General features: G+C 22.3%; 7 protein-coding genes across 7 annotated transcripts; 3 read left to right on the plus strand and 4 right to left on the minus strand.

The window, feature by feature from the left end:
- Positions 1 to 631: 631 nt before the first annotated feature.
- On the plus strand, positions 632 to 3,625 carry PBANKA_0515900 (mRNA-decapping enzyme subunit 1, putative; the record flags this gene model as incomplete). The annotated part of the gene is made up of 1 exon (XM_034568408.1): positions 632 to 3,625. One exon carries the CDS (start codon positions 632 to 634, stop codon positions 3,623 to 3,625), a length of 2,994 nt encoding a protein of 997 aa, XP_034420400.1.
- A 435-nt stretch (positions 3,626 to 4,060) lies between these two features.
- On the minus strand, positions 4,061 to 5,009 carry PBANKA_0516000 (conserved Plasmodium protein, unknown function; the record flags this gene model as incomplete). The annotated part of the gene is made up of 5 exons (XM_034568409.1): positions 4,061 to 4,088; positions 4,218 to 4,352; positions 4,538 to 4,581; positions 4,654 to 4,710; positions 4,875 to 5,009. 5 exons carry the CDS (start codon positions 5,007 to 5,009, stop codon positions 4,061 to 4,063), a joined length of 399 nt encoding a protein of 132 aa, XP_034420401.1.
- A 949-nt stretch (positions 5,010 to 5,958) lies between these two features.
- Positions 5,959 to 8,235, plus strand: PBANKA_0516100 (conserved protein, unknown function; the record flags this gene model as incomplete). Its single annotated transcript, XM_034568410.1, has 1 exon — positions 5,959 to 8,235. The coding sequence occupies one exon, from the start codon at positions 5,959 to 5,961 to the stop codon at positions 8,233 to 8,235; it is 2,277 nt and encodes a 758-aa protein (XP_034420402.1).
- A 173-nt stretch (positions 8,236 to 8,408) lies between these two features.
- On the minus strand, positions 8,409 to 10,423 carry PBANKA_0516200 (phosphatidylinositol N-acetylglucosaminyltransferase subunit A, putative; the record flags this gene model as incomplete). Its single annotated transcript, XM_034568411.1, has 7 exons — positions 8,409 to 8,460; positions 8,575 to 8,644; positions 8,779 to 8,866; positions 8,978 to 9,019; positions 9,122 to 9,871; positions 9,952 to 10,148; positions 10,264 to 10,423. The coding sequence occupies 7 exons, from the start codon at positions 10,421 to 10,423 to the stop codon at positions 8,409 to 8,411; spliced, it is 1,359 nt and encodes a 452-aa protein (XP_034420403.1).
- Positions 10,424 to 11,572: 1,149 nt separating this feature from the next.
- PBANKA_0516300 (DER1-like protein, putative) lies at positions 11,573 to 12,627 on the minus strand (the record flags this gene model as incomplete). The annotated part of the gene is made up of 3 exons (XM_034568412.1): positions 11,573 to 11,772; positions 11,947 to 12,174; positions 12,270 to 12,627. The coding sequence occupies 3 exons, from the start codon at positions 12,625 to 12,627 to the stop codon at positions 11,573 to 11,575; spliced, it is 786 nt and encodes a 261-aa protein (XP_034420404.1).
- Positions 12,628 to 14,642: 2,015 nt separating this feature from the next.
- On the plus strand, positions 14,643 to 15,686 carry PBANKA_0516400 (conserved protein, unknown function; the record flags this gene model as incomplete). The annotated part of the gene is made up of 1 exon (XM_034568413.1): positions 14,643 to 15,686. One exon carries the CDS (start codon positions 14,643 to 14,645, stop codon positions 15,684 to 15,686), a length of 1,044 nt encoding a protein of 347 aa, XP_034420405.1.
- A 484-nt stretch (positions 15,687 to 16,170) lies between these two features.
- On the minus strand, positions 16,171 to 17,526 carry PBANKA_0516500 (conserved Plasmodium protein, unknown function; the record flags this gene model as incomplete). Its single annotated transcript, XM_034568414.1, has 1 exon — positions 16,171 to 17,526. One exon carries the CDS (start codon positions 17,524 to 17,526, stop codon positions 16,171 to 16,173), a length of 1,356 nt encoding a protein of 451 aa, XP_034420406.1.
- Between the last annotated feature and the right edge of the window lie 806 nt (positions 17,527 to 18,332).

The following is an 18,332-nucleotide window of genomic DNA, read 5'->3' on the forward strand; positions in this document are numbered from 1 at the left end:
TTATTTTATTTTATTTCATTTTTATTTTCCACGTTTGTTAATTTGTAATAATTAGGTCTTTTAATGATATTATATGTGCTATACATAAGTGCATATGTATATGGATTTATAGTTATACACGTCTTTATAACAATTAAATAAATCCATAGGAATATATAACTATTATATTGGAACTTTTTTTTGTCATTTATTTTTGATTTTATTTTTTGAGAAGATTTAAAATATATTTCACTTATTTTAAATTTCCCAATTTTTTTATAAATATGATAAATTAATATTGTGCAAGAAAGCATATATATGAGTATGTATTTTGTGCATATGTGTATGCTTGATATTGCTCTATATTTCTTTTATTTTTTGAATTTATAGCGATAAAATTAGACATATATGCATATATAATCATTTTGCATTAATTTATCTTTTATATTATACGCCTATTATGTATTCTTTACGCCAATTTCTATTTTATTAGAAGCTTTTGCTCTCGTTATATTTTTTTTTTATCTTTACAATTATTCTGTACAAATTTTTCATTTATTTAGTTGCTTCTAAAATTTAGTTATAATCTTTGTTTTTTTTTTGTTTTTTTCACATTTTCTTTTTTTTTGTTTTTGTTTTGGCAACAAGCAAAATGAAAAAAAAAAATAACGTATCCACAAATCACGGCAAACTAAAAAACGCTGTGAATCGTTATGATATGAACTGTTCATATAATTATAATGAATACAAGATCAATAATAAAAGTGGGAAAAATAATACAACAGGAGCAGATATGAATAATTATAAGACTTATGATAGTGGAGGAGGATATAATAATACAACAAATGGTCGAGGAAGTATGAATAATAATTCTGCTTATATCCATGGAAATACAATAAGTAATAATAGTAATTATCATTATTCTTATAATTTAAAACATAATAAAAATTCATATATATATGATTATAACTCATATGGCTCAAGAAAAATGTACGAATATAAGGATAAACATAAAGGGCAGGCAAGTGTAAACAACATCAAAAGTTCGAATAATAATGATGGAAATAATATTGGCACTAATGAAGCTACTAAAAAATTGAACGATAATATTTCTAAAGCAAATAAAGAAATTGGAAATAATGTACAGAAAGAGGATAAAAAGAAAGAAGGAATGCATTCAAATAAGGAAGATAATAAAAATGGATTAACAACAACAATACCTGATAATATAAATATAAATAATTTAGAAAATAAAAAAAAAGAAGAAAATATAAGTGAAGAGATGAGTTTACTTCGAGAAAAAATATGTTTTAAAATGCTCAAAAGTATAGATATATATATAATTGAAATTATTATGAAATCGTGTTTTGTAACAGTATACAAAATGAACGAAACTGAATTAAAATGGAAAAGAGCAGATATAGAAGGTTTTCTTTATATTGTTAAAAGATCACTAAAACCTTTTTATAGATTAATTATAACAAATAAAAAAAATGAAAATCATTTATTAGAAGATATTAATGATAATATGAATTTATCAACAGATCAAAATTATATTTTTTATAAAATTTTAAATAAAGAAAAGAAATCAAAAAGTATATATAGTTTATGGTTTTATAGTACAGAAGAAAAAGAAAAAATATATTCAGTTTTAAAAAATATAGTTGGAAATATGTCTAAAGAAGAAAAAGAAAAAGAAAAAAAAAATAAACAATCATATATAAATTCAGAACAATATATTTCTACTACTAATGATGATAATGCTATGAGCACTGTTTCTAGAAATAATATTGCTAATTATAATAAAAGTGTTAATTTTATTTTATCAAAAGGAGATGATAATAATAATGTTAATAATGCAGAAGATTGTTCAGAAGAAAATGAAGCACGTATCAATGATAATGATGTGTTGCTTGCATCTAATTCTGAATTACCATCTATATGCAATTTAAAAAATATAAATAACTGGTATGAAGAAAATAGTATAAATAAAGTAACAATTAAAAGTATAGAACATCAATATCATTCAATTGATGGTGTAAATTTGTTAGATGGTGAAATAACGAACATAAACATGAGGAATAATGAAATGGATGATAATAATAGTAAAGGTTTTGGGGGTATTAAAAAAGAATTTACACTTAAAAATAATGAAATAAATAAAAAAAATAAAAATGTAGGATCACACACGCATGATAATAGTATAAATGGTAATGAACATTTTATGGATATGATAATTAAACCAATGAAAAATCAAAATATGGATTATGGTAATCATCTTGATGTTATTAATAATGAAAATAGTGATAGTATTGTAGATATTGATCAAAATAAATTTTGTGAAAATTATAATAATGTAAAAATGAAATCATATCAAAATATCCAAGAATATAATGACAAAGCTGGTCGTAAATTATTATATCTTATTAAAGGCCTTTCAGGGGAAGAAATAAAAGAAGAGTTGGGAAAAAAATATTCCCAAGATGTTTATTATGATAAAAAAAATATAGGAAATAATAATGGGGTATGTAAAATGAAAAATAGTTTATTTGATGAAAAAAGTAATTTTTTTTCGAAAGAAATTAGTGGGAAAACAGGCGGAGAAGCTATTATGAATTTATTAGGATTAAATAAAAATAATGATCAAAAAGAAGAAAAAGATGATGTATCGATATTAGAAATAGGTAGAAATACTAGGGTAATTGATAATGAACTTGTGAAAATTGGAGAAAACAATGATGATGAAAACGAAGAAATAGAAAATATAAGAGATAGAATAGAAATCAATAAAAATGGAAAAAATAGTAATAGTAATAATAGTGCAAGTATCTGTCATTTTAATGAAAATGAAGTATCTGAAAGGGAAATTTTAATAAATAATATAATGAAAAATGGGAATTTAAATAATTCTTATAGTAATATTAATATGAAAAAAATAAATTTACTAAAAAAAGAGCCACTAGAAATATTTGAACAAAATAAAGAATACATGTTAAATAATGAGAATACTACCAATAATAATAATAGCAATATATATGCTTATTATAAAAATATGTATAATGATAATGAATGTAATAATAAAAAAAATGGAAGGAAACATAGTAATGAAAAGTTAGATGATAATGAACTAATTGAAAATAAATATTGCAATAAAGATATAAATATATTATGCAATAATAGTCAAGATGAAAAAGCTATGACAAATGCATTGTTAGACATTATGAAATTAGCATCAAATAAAGCTATGAATGATCAAAAAAAATCAAATTTAAAAAATCCTGAACCCCATATTCCAAATAATACAAACAAACCTATGCATAACAATTATATAAATTCTTACGATGTTTTGCTAAAAATGCAAAACTCAATGGAAAATGAAGATAATATGACAAATTCGATGGTAAACATAATATCAAATACTAATTCATATGGATATAATAACAATTTAATGAACAAGCATGAAAGTAAACAATATAATAGCAAGCATGAGCATTATGGTGATCATAATAATATGGATGATTTTGAAAATAAAAACATAATTTTAAACAAAAACACCATATATAACGTAATTAAAGAGACATTACAATCTGAAGAATTTATAAACCTTATATGGGAGAAATTATTGGCAAGAAATAAATTTACATAATTTATTTTTAAAAATCATAAAATAAAATATTTATATCACCATATATGTTTTTTAGCATATATCTATTCGTTTATGAAAAAAAAATTCAAGGATAACTATGATTATGCATATTTATCTGTGTTTTTTTAAGTAGATATAAAGGAATATTTGCTTTTATTACATTTTTAATTTTTTTTTTTATGGGATACTATATATTGATACTCCATATTCGTGCATTTTTTATTTCTTGTTTTATTAACAGTGTCTATCATTTAATTAGTAACACTAATTAATGTGTACATTTTAAAAATATTGTATTTAATGCAATATATGGAATAACGGACTATATATACGGTATAGTATAATCTGAATAAAAAAAAAATATTAAATGATAAAGGAAAGGAAATGCTCGAATTTTAATTTTAAATTCCACGATTAATACTAAAAATCTAGTATTTATCTGCTATATTCGTCTTCAAGAAACCTAAATTGGAAATTATACAAAAATCAAAGTATATGTTTATATAAGTGCATTTTATAGTCCTTAAAAATGTAATATATGTATGTATATATTCATATAAATATTTTTTTTTTTTTTTGGGGGGGGGAGTACATATCACTATCTGGGTCGACATAATTTTTTTTAGAGGCACCTTCTTGAAGAATGCTTTGTAAATTTAATCTATAACTTCTTCTCGTATTATTATTTTGTGGTACTAATTTTGTGCCCACATTTTTGTTCTTTCGTCTTATAGGTATTATAATAATATATAGTGTAGCGTATGCATGTATGTATATATATATATATTTTTTTTTTTTTTTTTTTAATTTAGCACAAAAAATGATTATTCGAATAGATATTGCTACCATTTATGTGGATGTTAAGAAATAAATAAATCAATAAAATGAATTAAATATAAAGTAAATTCTTACTGTTCATCTTTGAAATTTTCCCCTTCTGATTCGGATGTATATTTCTATATGTTAAAAAAAAATATATTTTTTTGCTTTTTCATAACATGATAGAGTAATATCATTATTGTAAATACCTTATTTGGTGTTGTTATTTTTGTCCATCTTTCAAACAAATTTTCTTCGTCTTTTTCCTGAATACAGTAATTTTTAGGAATCAGATACGATAAAATGCATAATATATATATCAAATATACAAGGCTCACACAGACCTTTCCTTTAATATGTGTATATGCACATGCTCATGCTCATGTAAACATTAGGATATAAATGTAACACCAATGAAATGAATTCGAACTTTAACCCATTTAGTGATATATTTATTTTTTGTATTTTTTTGAAATTTATATTTATGTATAGCTCTTTTATTGCCGAAATGCAAATTCCAGGCTTTGCGTTTTAATTCGGCATCATTGTTTATAAAATCATCCATTTGTTTTTTTTATTATTTTTTATGTGAAATTTGCAAAGTTGTTTTTTTCATTAAAATGTTTTTAAATAAAATTTTGTCTAGTGTTTAAGTGATGAATATATTGTGATAAATGCAAAGGTGTTTATACAATTCGTATTTTAATGTAAAGTACTCAAAATATTTAACAAGTATGTGTGTATATATATGTATTACTAAAATTTAGAATATACTGACACAACGTTGCATTTTTAAATTAACACAAACAAAAATGAGTAAACGAGACATTGCGAAACTTGACTAATGAAATAAAAATAATAATATTTGAGCTTTTAAGAATATTTTTTTTTATGTGTGTATAAAAAACAATGAAAAAAAAGTTAAATATTATAAGATATGCGCTATTGTATATTCCCTATCAAATACATTTTGCATTTCCCGAATTTTCTTATTTTGCCCCGTTGTTTTCCCCTATTTTTTATCATAAAAAATAAAATAAATTGATAAAACATGATGAAATAAAATAGAATAATATATATAATGTTTGCATTTATTTTATTCACACTTTGAAGGAATATTAAAAGTCAAAGTTATATAATGTATATTTTTTTTATTTCTTACATGATTTCATTTGGGGTTTGTTTCAAAATATTTTAAACGAATAATCTTTTATATTTAAAAATAAATCCTATAAATTTGGTTTTATTATTTTACAAATTTATTGTGATGTTGTAATTACTATATAGTTATTTAGGTTTCTTCTAATTTCTTTTAATAAATAATTATGAAAAAGGGGCAATGAATAAATATGTAAAAAAAAAAAATATAAAAATAAAAAGTATTAAGAAATAGAATAAAGAAAGCACATAAAATATATAGTATTTATAAATGGTTAATGATAATACAATGCGCGAAATGAGTGTATAATGACTTTAAAGGAAACAAGAAAGATATATAAAAAAAATAATATAAAATGATATTATTTGGAAGAAGACAAATTATAGAGAGGAATTATAATATAAAGAAAAATAATTTCAATGGTTGTTTTTTTTTGAGTTATTGTAAATATAACACAAAGGATGGAGGAAAAGTTAATAATAAATCCACAGAATTTAATAAGGAAAAGTTTGAAAACAAATGGAAAAAAATAATTAAAAAGGATTATGTAAATAGAATAACAAATATTTTTGAGAACAATAATACAAATGAAATAAAAAAAAATAGTTTCTATTTTATTCTAGGACCGAAAGGGGTTGGGAAAAAATTTTTTATCGAAAAATCGAAGGAAATATTTTTAAATCGTGAAATTCAAGATAATGAAGAAAAAAAATCAATTAATATAAAAAGAAAAAAATATAATGAAGAAAATATGGGATATCGCACTGAAGTATATATGAGAAAAATAAATGTAGACGGAATGAACAAGGTAAGGAAACAAAATATATTTTTTGAATATGATTTTAAATCGAAATGTGAAAATAATGTGATGCCATTTTCGATCGTAATTTACAACTTGGAAAATTATTTAAGACATGAATTATTAAAAGAAATGAATAATGATATAAAAAATAAAAATATAAAATTGGAAGATATATATAAAGAAATTATGAATACAAATAATAATGATATAATAAGCTTAACAAAAATTAAGGACTTTTTTAAAGATGTTTTAAATAATAAAAATAAAAAAAATGGAGCAAATATGTATGACTATTTGAGTGATATTGATAAAACTACAATAGAGAATTATATAATGTTAATAGAAACTAATAAATTTAGTTATGATAATTTGGAGTCCTTTTTGAATATACTACTAAAAAGATTAAACCCAAATGTATTTTGTTCTTTTTTAAACGAATTTAGTTCCTTTTTATATTTTCTTAAGCTTATTGCACAATATGAAGAACAATTATATTATTCAAGAAATTCCCAAAATATTATCACACATTATTCAAATAGCGGATTATATATTTATAAATATTTTTTCCTATTAATTAAGTTATTAAAAAATAAATATGGTTATAATTTTTTTTTTATTTTTTATAATTTTAATTTGTTATTCATTGGCCCACAACCTTCTCAAAATTTTCAATTCTTTTATAATTTTATGGACGAAAATTTAAGAAAATATAACATCCCAGTTATTGCTCATTCTATAAAAAACTTGGAAATGATGAAGACAATTTTTTTATACAACAATTATGTTAATAATTTATTTTATAAATCACCTCTAAATTATGGTAAGAATAAAAATGTTCCTAACTCAACAAATATGAAAGAGATAAATTATTCAAAAATGAATTATACCATACCCCCTGATAAAATAGCTAATTCTAGTAATAACACAGAATATTACAATGATGAATTGAAAGAAATACAGAAAATGATTTCTTTGAACGAATCAGAAAACTATGAAATGATTAAAAATAATATAATAGAAATAGAGAATATGTCCTATGATATTATTAAATTTATTTTGATGCCAAATTTTGTAAATAAAGAAGAAATATGTAAATGTCTTTATGAAATAATTGGGGGTAATATAGAATTAATAAAAATAGTATGTAAAGGATTATATGATTTAAATAGCGAATTTAACGAAAAAAAAATATGGGAAGAAATTGAAAAAGAAAAAAAAGAAAACATTACTTATGATATGGATGAAGAACCAGATATAAGTCTAGACAATACAACTGAAGAAATTATCGCTTATAAAAAAATAGAAAAACAATATAATTTTTTAAAAAATATTCATCAAAATGTTTTGCATACTTTTATTTTAGATTTTGAAAAAAAAATCATAAACTTTTTTTCTTTACCTCACATCGAGAGAATGAAAGAAAATAATAATTCCTATAATGTAGATGAAAATAACAATATTAGTAAAAGTACAAGGAAATCTAAAGAAGACGATTTTGAAAAAAGGGGACTAAATTATGTTGAATTTCATTTTACAATTTTTGAAGTAATAAGATATTTTATAAAAAAAAAAAAAGTATTTTGCAAAAATATTTTAAAATTAAATAATCCAGTCCTATTAGGGTTAATAGATGTCAATATAATTCATTACAATTACTCAAACAAATGCCTTGAGCTTACTAATAAGTTTTATGAAGCTTTATTATTAAATTACATAAATTTTAGATATAATCAATTCCCTTTAAAATTTAAAGCACAATATAATATCAATTATGTTTTAAATTATAATACTATAAAACATGAATATAATTTATTGGAGACACAAATATAAATGAAAGTATGAAATAAAGTCTCAAATATGCATTACATTTATGTGTATATATAAGTTAGCAAAAAGGTCATCTATATGTGTAGAATGTTTATGCTATTGAATTGTTTTTTTGTATGTGTTTTTATGTTTTTCTTCTTTTTATTTTTTGGTTATTTTGTATTAAGAGTGCGTAATTATTCATCTTCAATCAGATGCGGGAAACTAATAGCTTCTTCTATGTTTTTTCTAAAAATGTTAATAAAAAAATAAAAAAATGAATATGACATAACCCATCGATTTGGTGAAAATATTAGAAAGGCAGAATGAATAGGTAAGTTGCTTAATTTTTTTTTATCTTACCTTGGGACTATCCACTCCAATATTTTGCAATAAATATGGCTCACCATGATTAGAAAAATGCAAATTTTGCCTTAAAAAAATAAAAAATAAAATAATTGAGCTTATGGAAGAGTATCAAGGAAAGATAACGAGACAAATGTGCTTCCATTTTTTTTTTAAATATATATTTGCATATCTATTGTTTTCTTATTTTTAATGCCATACTAAAAAAGGTATTATTATCATACATCGTTTGTATCCTATTTAATAATGACTCATTTGAACAAGACATAACTGTTGTATAAACTTTTTCCTGGAATTGGGAAATATATTTTGTTTTCATATGTAGAGATACAAAACCATGATGTGACACTTAATAAATGTAGCAACAATGGTGATATAAATTTTATGTCTTTAATCATACAGTTTTTTCAGCGACTTTTTTCCAGGAGTACATTTTGGAAAGCTGCAAATGGCGGAGAAAAAAATGGTGAAAAAATGAAAGGAAATGTTTAAGAGAAAATATATGCGTAATAAAAAAGTTTTATATAACGATTCGATAACTTACTCTATCGTGAAATAAATTTACATCTACATCCTTAAGTTTATGTAATGCTTTATCAACTGCTTTAGATAAATCAATAGGATCTGGGTTTGCTAAAATAATCATATCTTGAGGTAAAACTTCGGATGTTCCTCCTACATTAGTTGACACAACAAGTAAACCAGAACTTGCTGCTTCAATAATAGCTATACAAAAGGCTTCAGTTAAAGAAGCATTTAAAAATATATGACCAGTTTGTAAAATATTTTGAACTTGTTCTTGTTTTATTTTTCCTAATAAACTAACCGAATTATGTAATCGATATTTTTCTCTCATTTCTTCAAGTATTATTCTTTTGGGTCCATCACCTCCAATTATAAAATTTATAAAAGGATATTTTTGATGTACTAAAGGAATGACTTTGGCAATTAAAGTCACACCTTTTCTATATGTTAATCTACTTATTATTATTATATTTATTCTTGGAGGTTTGGGACGTTTATTTATACAAGGAACGAATTTTGTGCTATCAATTGCATTACTTATTACTGAAGTTTTATAAGGGTTTACTTGGGTACGCAAAATAAAATTTTCTCTATTAGCATGTGAAACACATATAGAGTGATCTATATCGTGTATACAATATCTTAATAATTTATTTATATGTAAACATCCACTATCTGAAAAAGAGTAGAGAGAATGATCTGTGTATACAGTTTTGATTCCCAAGGACTTGGTATGTAATATAAATTGTTGAGTTAATGGTGATCCGGCCTGAAAAATATGGGCATACATATGTATATACATATTATAAATATGAAAATGCATTACTGTAAAATAGTGTAGCCATGTACCTGATGGCCATGAACAATATCAACCTTTTCCCTATATATTATACTTCTGCACAAAGGCAATATTCCTATGAAATTTGGAAAAATGACAGTATCTGTCATTACTTGTAAAGGTAGATAATAGACTTTGATCCCATTCCCCATCCATCTAACTCCGTGCCTATTACCATAACAATGTGTAACTACTATCACTTTGAATCCTTTAAAAAAAAAAAAATTAAATGTTTGGATAAGCATACATGAAATTTGAATGTATAATAATTGTGTATTTTTTTTGTTTGTTTGGATTTTAAAAAAATATTTTATTTGCTTAACCTCTTTTTATCAATTCCTTAGATAACTCAAATATATGAATTTCTATTCCTCCCATGTTAGGATAAAAAAAGTCACTAACCATGCAAATGCAGCATTTTCTTTCCTTTTTATAAATTTGTTTGTCCCCCCCTTTTATTTCATCATTTCTTTCGAATTCCATAGTTAGACTTTTCAAAGTCTGTTTTTTGTTATATTACATTTTCATTTATTCATTATATAATTCACACTTTTTTTTAATATGAACAAACTAATCTAATTCATATATTTATATATGGAAATATGCTCCATTGATAAGACAAAACAAAATGCTAATTTAAAAAAATGTGTAGAAAAGAGTACCAGGATATTCACTTAAATACTATTACAATATTCCTTAAGATTATAACTGTTAAAATGAAACAAAGAAGAAATAAATTATAGTTTTTGCAATAAGGTGTATATCTAATATATTAAAATGTTTTTATTCATAATTTTGTTCATTTTTTTTTCATTTTTTTTCACTTTTTTGTTTTATTATTAATATTGAAAAATGAAAAAGAGAATATGTTGAAATGGAAAAAATAATAAAAATTGCATGCATACTTATTTATGACTATTTTCTTTTATAAAATGAGTGCGCATTTCGATGGTTTTGTATTTACTAAAAAGAGGATTACATTAAAAGGAAAGAACAAAACTAAGAACTATTTTAAAATACGAAAAAATACCTTTGTTTTTCTTTCCGCATAAATTTATAAGCTTAATAAATTAATCTTAATTGGAACATCGTGCGCATATATATTTTAAAGGTTCAAGAGCACAGGAATGTGCATATGAGTTCTTCAAAAAATTGTGGCACACAAAAAAAATTAACAATTGGTAATCCCAAAAAAAAACTATATGATGAAAAATAAATTATGTACTTTAAAAATTAAATTAAACAAACAATTAATAGAAAAAATATAAAAAAAAAAATGCTTAATATAAATACAAGAAGGGTTGAAACAGTATAATTATTATGAAACATGGACTTATATTCAATAGTATTTATATATCAATAAAATTAATAATGAAATGAAATATAAAAAAATAATAGATAATAATATTAGGCTATTCAAATATTTATATCGGTATATGTGTATATATGATAGAATTATAATAAAATATGTTAGCTCATTTATTTTGTATTGAATATTTTAAAATAATATAGGGAAAAAATATCTTTGTATATCTATATATGTGCATATGCCTAGTTAAAATTACAAACTGATATGTCGATAATTAAATGTGAGCAGAAAATATAAATATTTTAGGAATTTTAAAAAGAAATTCAACTACCGCCTAATCTCATACCTCTCCCAATAAAAACTCTTCTTGACCCCATGTTGGTTGTTGGTGTTTGATTATTTGTACGCCAATATCCATATCTGTTGTAATTATTTCTTATTCCATTATTTATCGTGAAATTTCCTAACTTTATCATTATTTTTTCGAATATCTTGGGCGTCTTTTCCACGAGATTAGGTCCGCCTAAGTACATAAAAAGTGATAAAAAAAAATTAGAACTGTAAAGACACTAATGGTATGAAAACAAATAAGCTCAAAAAATAATGAATAAAGATATATACTGATGCAAATGTTTTGGAAAAAACGAAAAACATTGGTATACCATAATTAAATTATTTTTTTATTTTTAAATATAACCTTCTCTTGGAAGAATCTCTCTTAAAAAATAATAAAAATGCCCCGATAAAAGTCCCATAATATCTCCCCATAATGACTGCCCCATTATTAAGTGTAAAAATATTAAGGCGAATGGTAATTGGTATCCTTTAACTGTAAAGAAATAAATCGAAACGTGACTCCATGCTTCTCTTCGAGACCAGTAATAAATTATTGCAAATAAGAGGGAGTTTCCTAAAAATGGATAACCTGCAAAATGAGCCCAAATTATATTAATTATATGTATCTAATTATGTGCTTAATTACATGATGCATATAAATTTTCTATTAATGTATGGTCTTACCTCTTGGCCAATAGAACATAATACTTATTAGTGATAGAAAAATACAATGGATAGTTATAAAATACAAATATGACCCAGGTGTCGAAAACATTTCATTTTTTTCCAAAGATGATGAAAATTGAGCAAACAACGACATAAAAAATACCCAAGAAAGTGAGAAATTTCCCACATAAAAAAAGTTAAAAAAAATTCTCCATATTTGATATTTATTATATATTAAATTCCAATCTAATAATATATGTACTACATTTAATAAATTGCATGTTATTAATAAAGTAACTAAAAAAATTATTATTATCATATATTTTGTCACATTTGGCAAATTGTTGTACCAAACTTCTGGGCCCGATAAATCCATTATTCTCTAAAAATTCATGTAAATTTATTTTGTAAATAAGTATAGAAAGAAATAGAGAGTGAGAAAAAACAAAAAATAATAATATTTAGTTTTTATTTTCTCTCTCTATAAATACCCGCTATATTAAACTCTTCAAATGGATACAACTTATAGATGTTTCTTGACTTTTAGAAATTTATATGCTCCTATTTTGTGCTTTTAATTAATTGATCCCCAATTATTATATTCTTGTACGCTTTGTATTTAGTTCTCATTAAATTCCAATATGTTCATTCACTTGGGCATGAGCCAAGTTTTTTTTACTTATTTTTTATTCTATATATATTATATTATATCATACCATAGTATTTAAAATATTCATTTATATAAGCTATTCATATACAGAAAAAAAAATGTTTAAAATCCATTAATCATTCATATTAATTACACATTCAACTAAATATAATTAAAAAGATATATAAAAAAAAATGTAAAAACAAAAAATATAATTTTGTTATGAAAAAAAAATTAATAAAAAAATTTTCAATTACGATATGTAAAGAAAATTCCCTTGCACATTTTTGTATATAAAACTTATTAACATTTCTTCTGTTAAAATATTATATAGAAAACAAAAATATATTCATAATGTAAAGCCGTGCATTCTTCATATATTCCATATGCTTTATATTTTTTGTTGGGTTTTCTACTAATGTTAAAATAGTAAATATATTTAAGAACTGAGCATTTAATTAATTTTCATTTTATTTATATTTATTTTTTCTTAATATTTTAAATAATATATAGATAATATATTATTTGATATTTTTATCTTCAATACTGCGCACCCATAATAGTGTCAAATAAATATAAATTCAAATTTTCCAACAATTATTTTATTTTGCTTTATATTGTTACTTTTATTTTTATTTTCCGTTACGAGCCCAATAGTTTTTTATGAGTGTATTTGAATAAGTACCAATTTTTTATTCCTATTTTTATGAGAATATAAAATTAATTATAGGCTATATATAAATATACCTGAAGTATTTTAATGTGAATAATTTGTGAAAATTATAATTAAAAGTATATGATGCATATATATATGTTTTATATTTTATTTTTGGCGAATTCAATATAAAATAAGATGGCACACTAAAAGGTCTCATAATCATTTTCTACAATTAAAAATTATAAATATCTCTAAATAACAATTTTATTTGAGATACCATTTTTTTCATCCCCTTTTTATATTTTTTTTAGGATCATTTTATTATATACACTTAAAAATTATATTCAAAGTTTGAAGAGAAAAATATGCTTCATATAACATATGGCTCAAAAACAAAAACAATAATACAATTATAAAACTATGCATATATCATAATATGTAGTGGGGTATATCAAAATGAGCACCTACATTTAAATAATGATAATTAAAATGAGATATTATATATAGATCTAATATGATCGAATATAATGCCTTAAACTTAATGGTTTATTCTATATTATTTCTATTATTTTTTTTATTTATTTTTGTATCAACCTATAATTGCAACAGTTGACGAAAAAATAATGCTTATAATTTTTAATTCAAAAAGTTTGTTATAATTTGTTTTGATTACATTTTATTTATATGTAAATACATATGAAAAATATTTGTATATTAATTCGAAATATAAAATGATAAAAATGAAAAATAGTCACAATTTTCCCTAAATTTTAATTAATAACCATAAAAACAATGAAATACTGTTGTAGAATGTTAAGCAGCTACCCATTTCGCATTTACACAAAATACATACTATAGTTGTGTGTAGTCAGAATATTATATTAATACATTTTTTTTGTTTTTTAAAATAAAATTAAATACATATGTACATGTTATTTCGTCATTTTAATGTGTTTTTAAGGTGATAAACATTCGAAGGGAATTGTAACGAATGATATGAACAGATCGAGCAAATCATTCAATGTGTCGCTTCATCCTGGCGATAAAACATTTATACAATAAAAAATATTAACGAGATTGAAATATGTTACGATTAAAGAATAAAATAAAAGGAGGAAGTATGCTTTTCCAAAGCATACCGTTTTTATCGAATAGTATAATGCATTTTCATCATTCAAATAAAGAAAGGAGTATTAATAATATATATACAAAAAAGAAGATAACAAAAAAAAGAGAAAAATTATTATGCAATGTAAAGCCATTTATAAATGATAAATGTGATATTTCAGAAAATAATGTAATAGCATATTATTTAGGTAAAAATTTTAATTTACACAATTTAAAGAATTTATATGAAAGTGTAGGAGCACAAGTTATATATAAAGAGCCATATTTATATGTAGAAAGTTGTGAACATTTTAATCAGCAAAACAGTTCAATTATTATATTTAAAAATGGTTGTATAGTGTTTTGGAATATGAATAAAACAAATATAATTTTTTTTCTAAATTTTAGTAAAATTCATTTAAATATAAGTGATGGAAATACATTAATAGATACATACGATTTTGAAGAACTCGAAGTTCAAAATGTTAATAATAAAAGTTATGTAAACAATTCTATTATTTATTTAACATTAAATAATTATCGATGTACTGATAAAATATCATTTTCTTTTGGATTATTAAGTGCAGTAAGATTAAACAATTTAGAAAAAAAAATAGAAAATAAATTATTATTAGAAAATAATAATATCGAAAATTTAAAACAAAAAATAAAATCAAGCAATTTAGATTTATTGTCTAAACAATTATTTTATTCAAAAATTACTTTACATAATCTAAGATACGAATTAAATATCGAACAAGATATATTAGATGTTCCTGAACCATTATGGGAATATGAATATCAAAAAAAATTATTTTTAAATTTATTAAATATATTTGACATTAAACAAAGAGTTGATTTATTAAATCATAGACTAACATGGACCTTTGATTATTTAAATTCATTTTTAGATTACGTTAATCAAAAGCATTCTTCACGACTTGAAAGAATTATTATAATTATAATAGGTTTAGAATTGATACTTGGAATTATGCAAATGGCTCAAACATTTGGTTTATAAATTAAAACTAGAAGGTATAATAACTGACCAAAATAAATCATTTGATAAAAAAATAAGAAAAAAAATTTTTTTTAAGGAAATTCCTTCAGAATCATCTACAACTTTTATGATGCCACGGAATGGATTCCTCATTAAAAACTTTATAGAGTTATAAAAAACAGGATGCACAAAAACATATTTGTCATAATATTTTGTTTGACTATTTTTCTATTATTTTCTTTATCATCAAATTTGATTTTAAGGAAAATTATTTTATGGTATTTACAAATTAAATTTTTTTGTTTATTTATTTTTCCATAAATTAGGAATTATAAACTCCGATATTTGTTTTTTTTATAATTTTAGGAATAATTAATTAATATTTTTTTAATAAATTGTTTGCAGCATTATAATTAAGTCACTTTAAATCATTAAATTTAATAAGAATAGCCAATTTATTATTTCATTTTTCTAAATTTGTTCATATCATTACTTTAGTATCGGGTTATTGTCTATATTGATTGCTTTTATTTTTTTTTGTAAAATTATATTGAATATTCCAAGAGGGAAGTATAGTATTAATAGAACAATCATCAGGAAGATGTGGAGGGAACCCCATTGGATATTTTATGTTTCTATCAACAAATACATTATTTATATCTTTTTGTTCATATGTTGGATCATCATATACAAAGTCTACATTTTTTTTTCTGTAAATATATTTTAGTGCATATTCTCTTATTGCCTGATTTACACTTTCTTCATCAATTATGAGAGAATCTTCTTCTGTTCCTTCTTGATCGCTAGCATTGTTATTTCCATTTTTGTTACTTTTTTTATTTTCATCACTTTTATTGACATGTTCTGTTCCATCATAATTGATATTGATTTTATCTAATTTTTCTTCAGATGGATTATTTTTTTCATTTATATTTTCAGTATTTTCTATTTTATTGTTGTTATAATTATTATTAATATCATTAGGATTACTTTTATTATTGTTTGAGTTATCTTTTGCTGTTTCCATTTCTTGGATTTCACCAGGTTTGTCATTATTGGCTAATATGCTAAATTGCTCATCATTTTTTTCGGAACTTTTTGAATCATTTAATTGTGTCGTATCATTTACTAGGCTTTCTTTTTCATTTTGTATGCTATTATTATTATTGTTTAATTTTGTATCTTTAGAAAGGTCTTTTTTTTCTTCTTCGTTATTTTTTTTTGAAAAAAAACTAGAAAGTTTTTTAAATAAACTGCCGTTTTTTTCCTCTTCCTTGGGCTGGACCTCTTCAGAGTTTTTCTCCATTTCATTTTCCTTACTTTGGTCATTTTTGGCGTTTTCCATATTTCCGCCATTTTCTTCACTGATCGATTGTGTATTTTTGGAAATGCTTTCTAAATTTTCAGATTGTATAACATTGTCAATATTTAGAGAATTTTGAGGTCCTTCATTTTTTTGATCAAAAGAATTAGTTTTGGAAATATAATTTGGTTCATCATTTGGATGAGTAAGTGAATTATCAATTGTTTCTTTTTTTTCAATTTCTTGAGAAGTGGTATTAGAGGCCTGATTAAGGATATTATTATTGTCTTCGTTTTTTTGATCAAAATCAAGTTTATCAGTTTTCTTTGCTCTTTTTTGGATTTTTTTAGAACTTAATAAAATTTTAAGAGTTTCATTTTGTATTATATCGATTAATAAAGTTGTTATTTTATGATCATATTTTTTAACATTAAATTTTTTTAATAAATTTTCAATTTCATTTTCCATGTGTGGAATTATGTCATAATATTCATTAATTAATTTTTCATTGATGCATGGTTTGTTTTTATCATATGTTTCCTTTTTTGTTATTTTCATTTTATTCACCCATTAAATCGATTTTTATATTTCATCACATGGCCCTAAATAATATATACTATATATACATAAATTTTACTAATAGGATAACAAGGCATATTATGCCATATTATTTCAGTTTTTCATTATTTTACATTTTAAGAGAAAGGGATTTTATTAAATGAAGTTAGAGTTTTATTTATTTCCATAAAAATGAAGTAAATAAAAAAATAAATATTATATGCATATATAAATATATACGTTATGTAAATTTTCTTCATGCTTGCATTAATGTATGAAATATTTTTTATCATGAGAATATAGGTGAAAAAAGTTATAAAAAATTGTAAAAAAAATTATCACCGCTCAAAAGTATATGACATAAAAAAATAATATTAAATTGCGAGAAAAAAAATATGCCATGTCAGGATAAATAACATGCTAAAACAGAAAAACGATATAAAATATATATTTTTATATTTTTAAAATAAAATTTGTTATATTTTTCTTTTTTTAAGGTATAAGTTTTTTAAGCTTGGCATACATTGATTGTAATTCCAAGCATTGCTGAAATTACTAAAAGTGAGGAAAATATTTTTTCCTCGAATTTATATGTTATATAACAAGTTAAAAAAAGTAAAAAAAAAAAAAAGCAAAACGAAGTGTTAATTATTTGTATAATAAATTTTTATTGGTTTACGAAAAATATGTAGTAACAATATTTATTGGACACATAGTATATTTAAAAACACCATAATAATAGCACGTGCATACATATGAACTTATGAGAACATAAGTTCGTTCATAATAAATATAATATCCATATA

Source organism: Plasmodium berghei (genome assembly GCF_900002375.2).
Source record: "Plasmodium berghei ANKA genome assembly, chromosome: 5".
NCBI classification, from domain to species: Eukaryota; Apicomplexa; class Aconoidasida; order Haemosporida; family Plasmodiidae; genus Plasmodium; species Plasmodium berghei.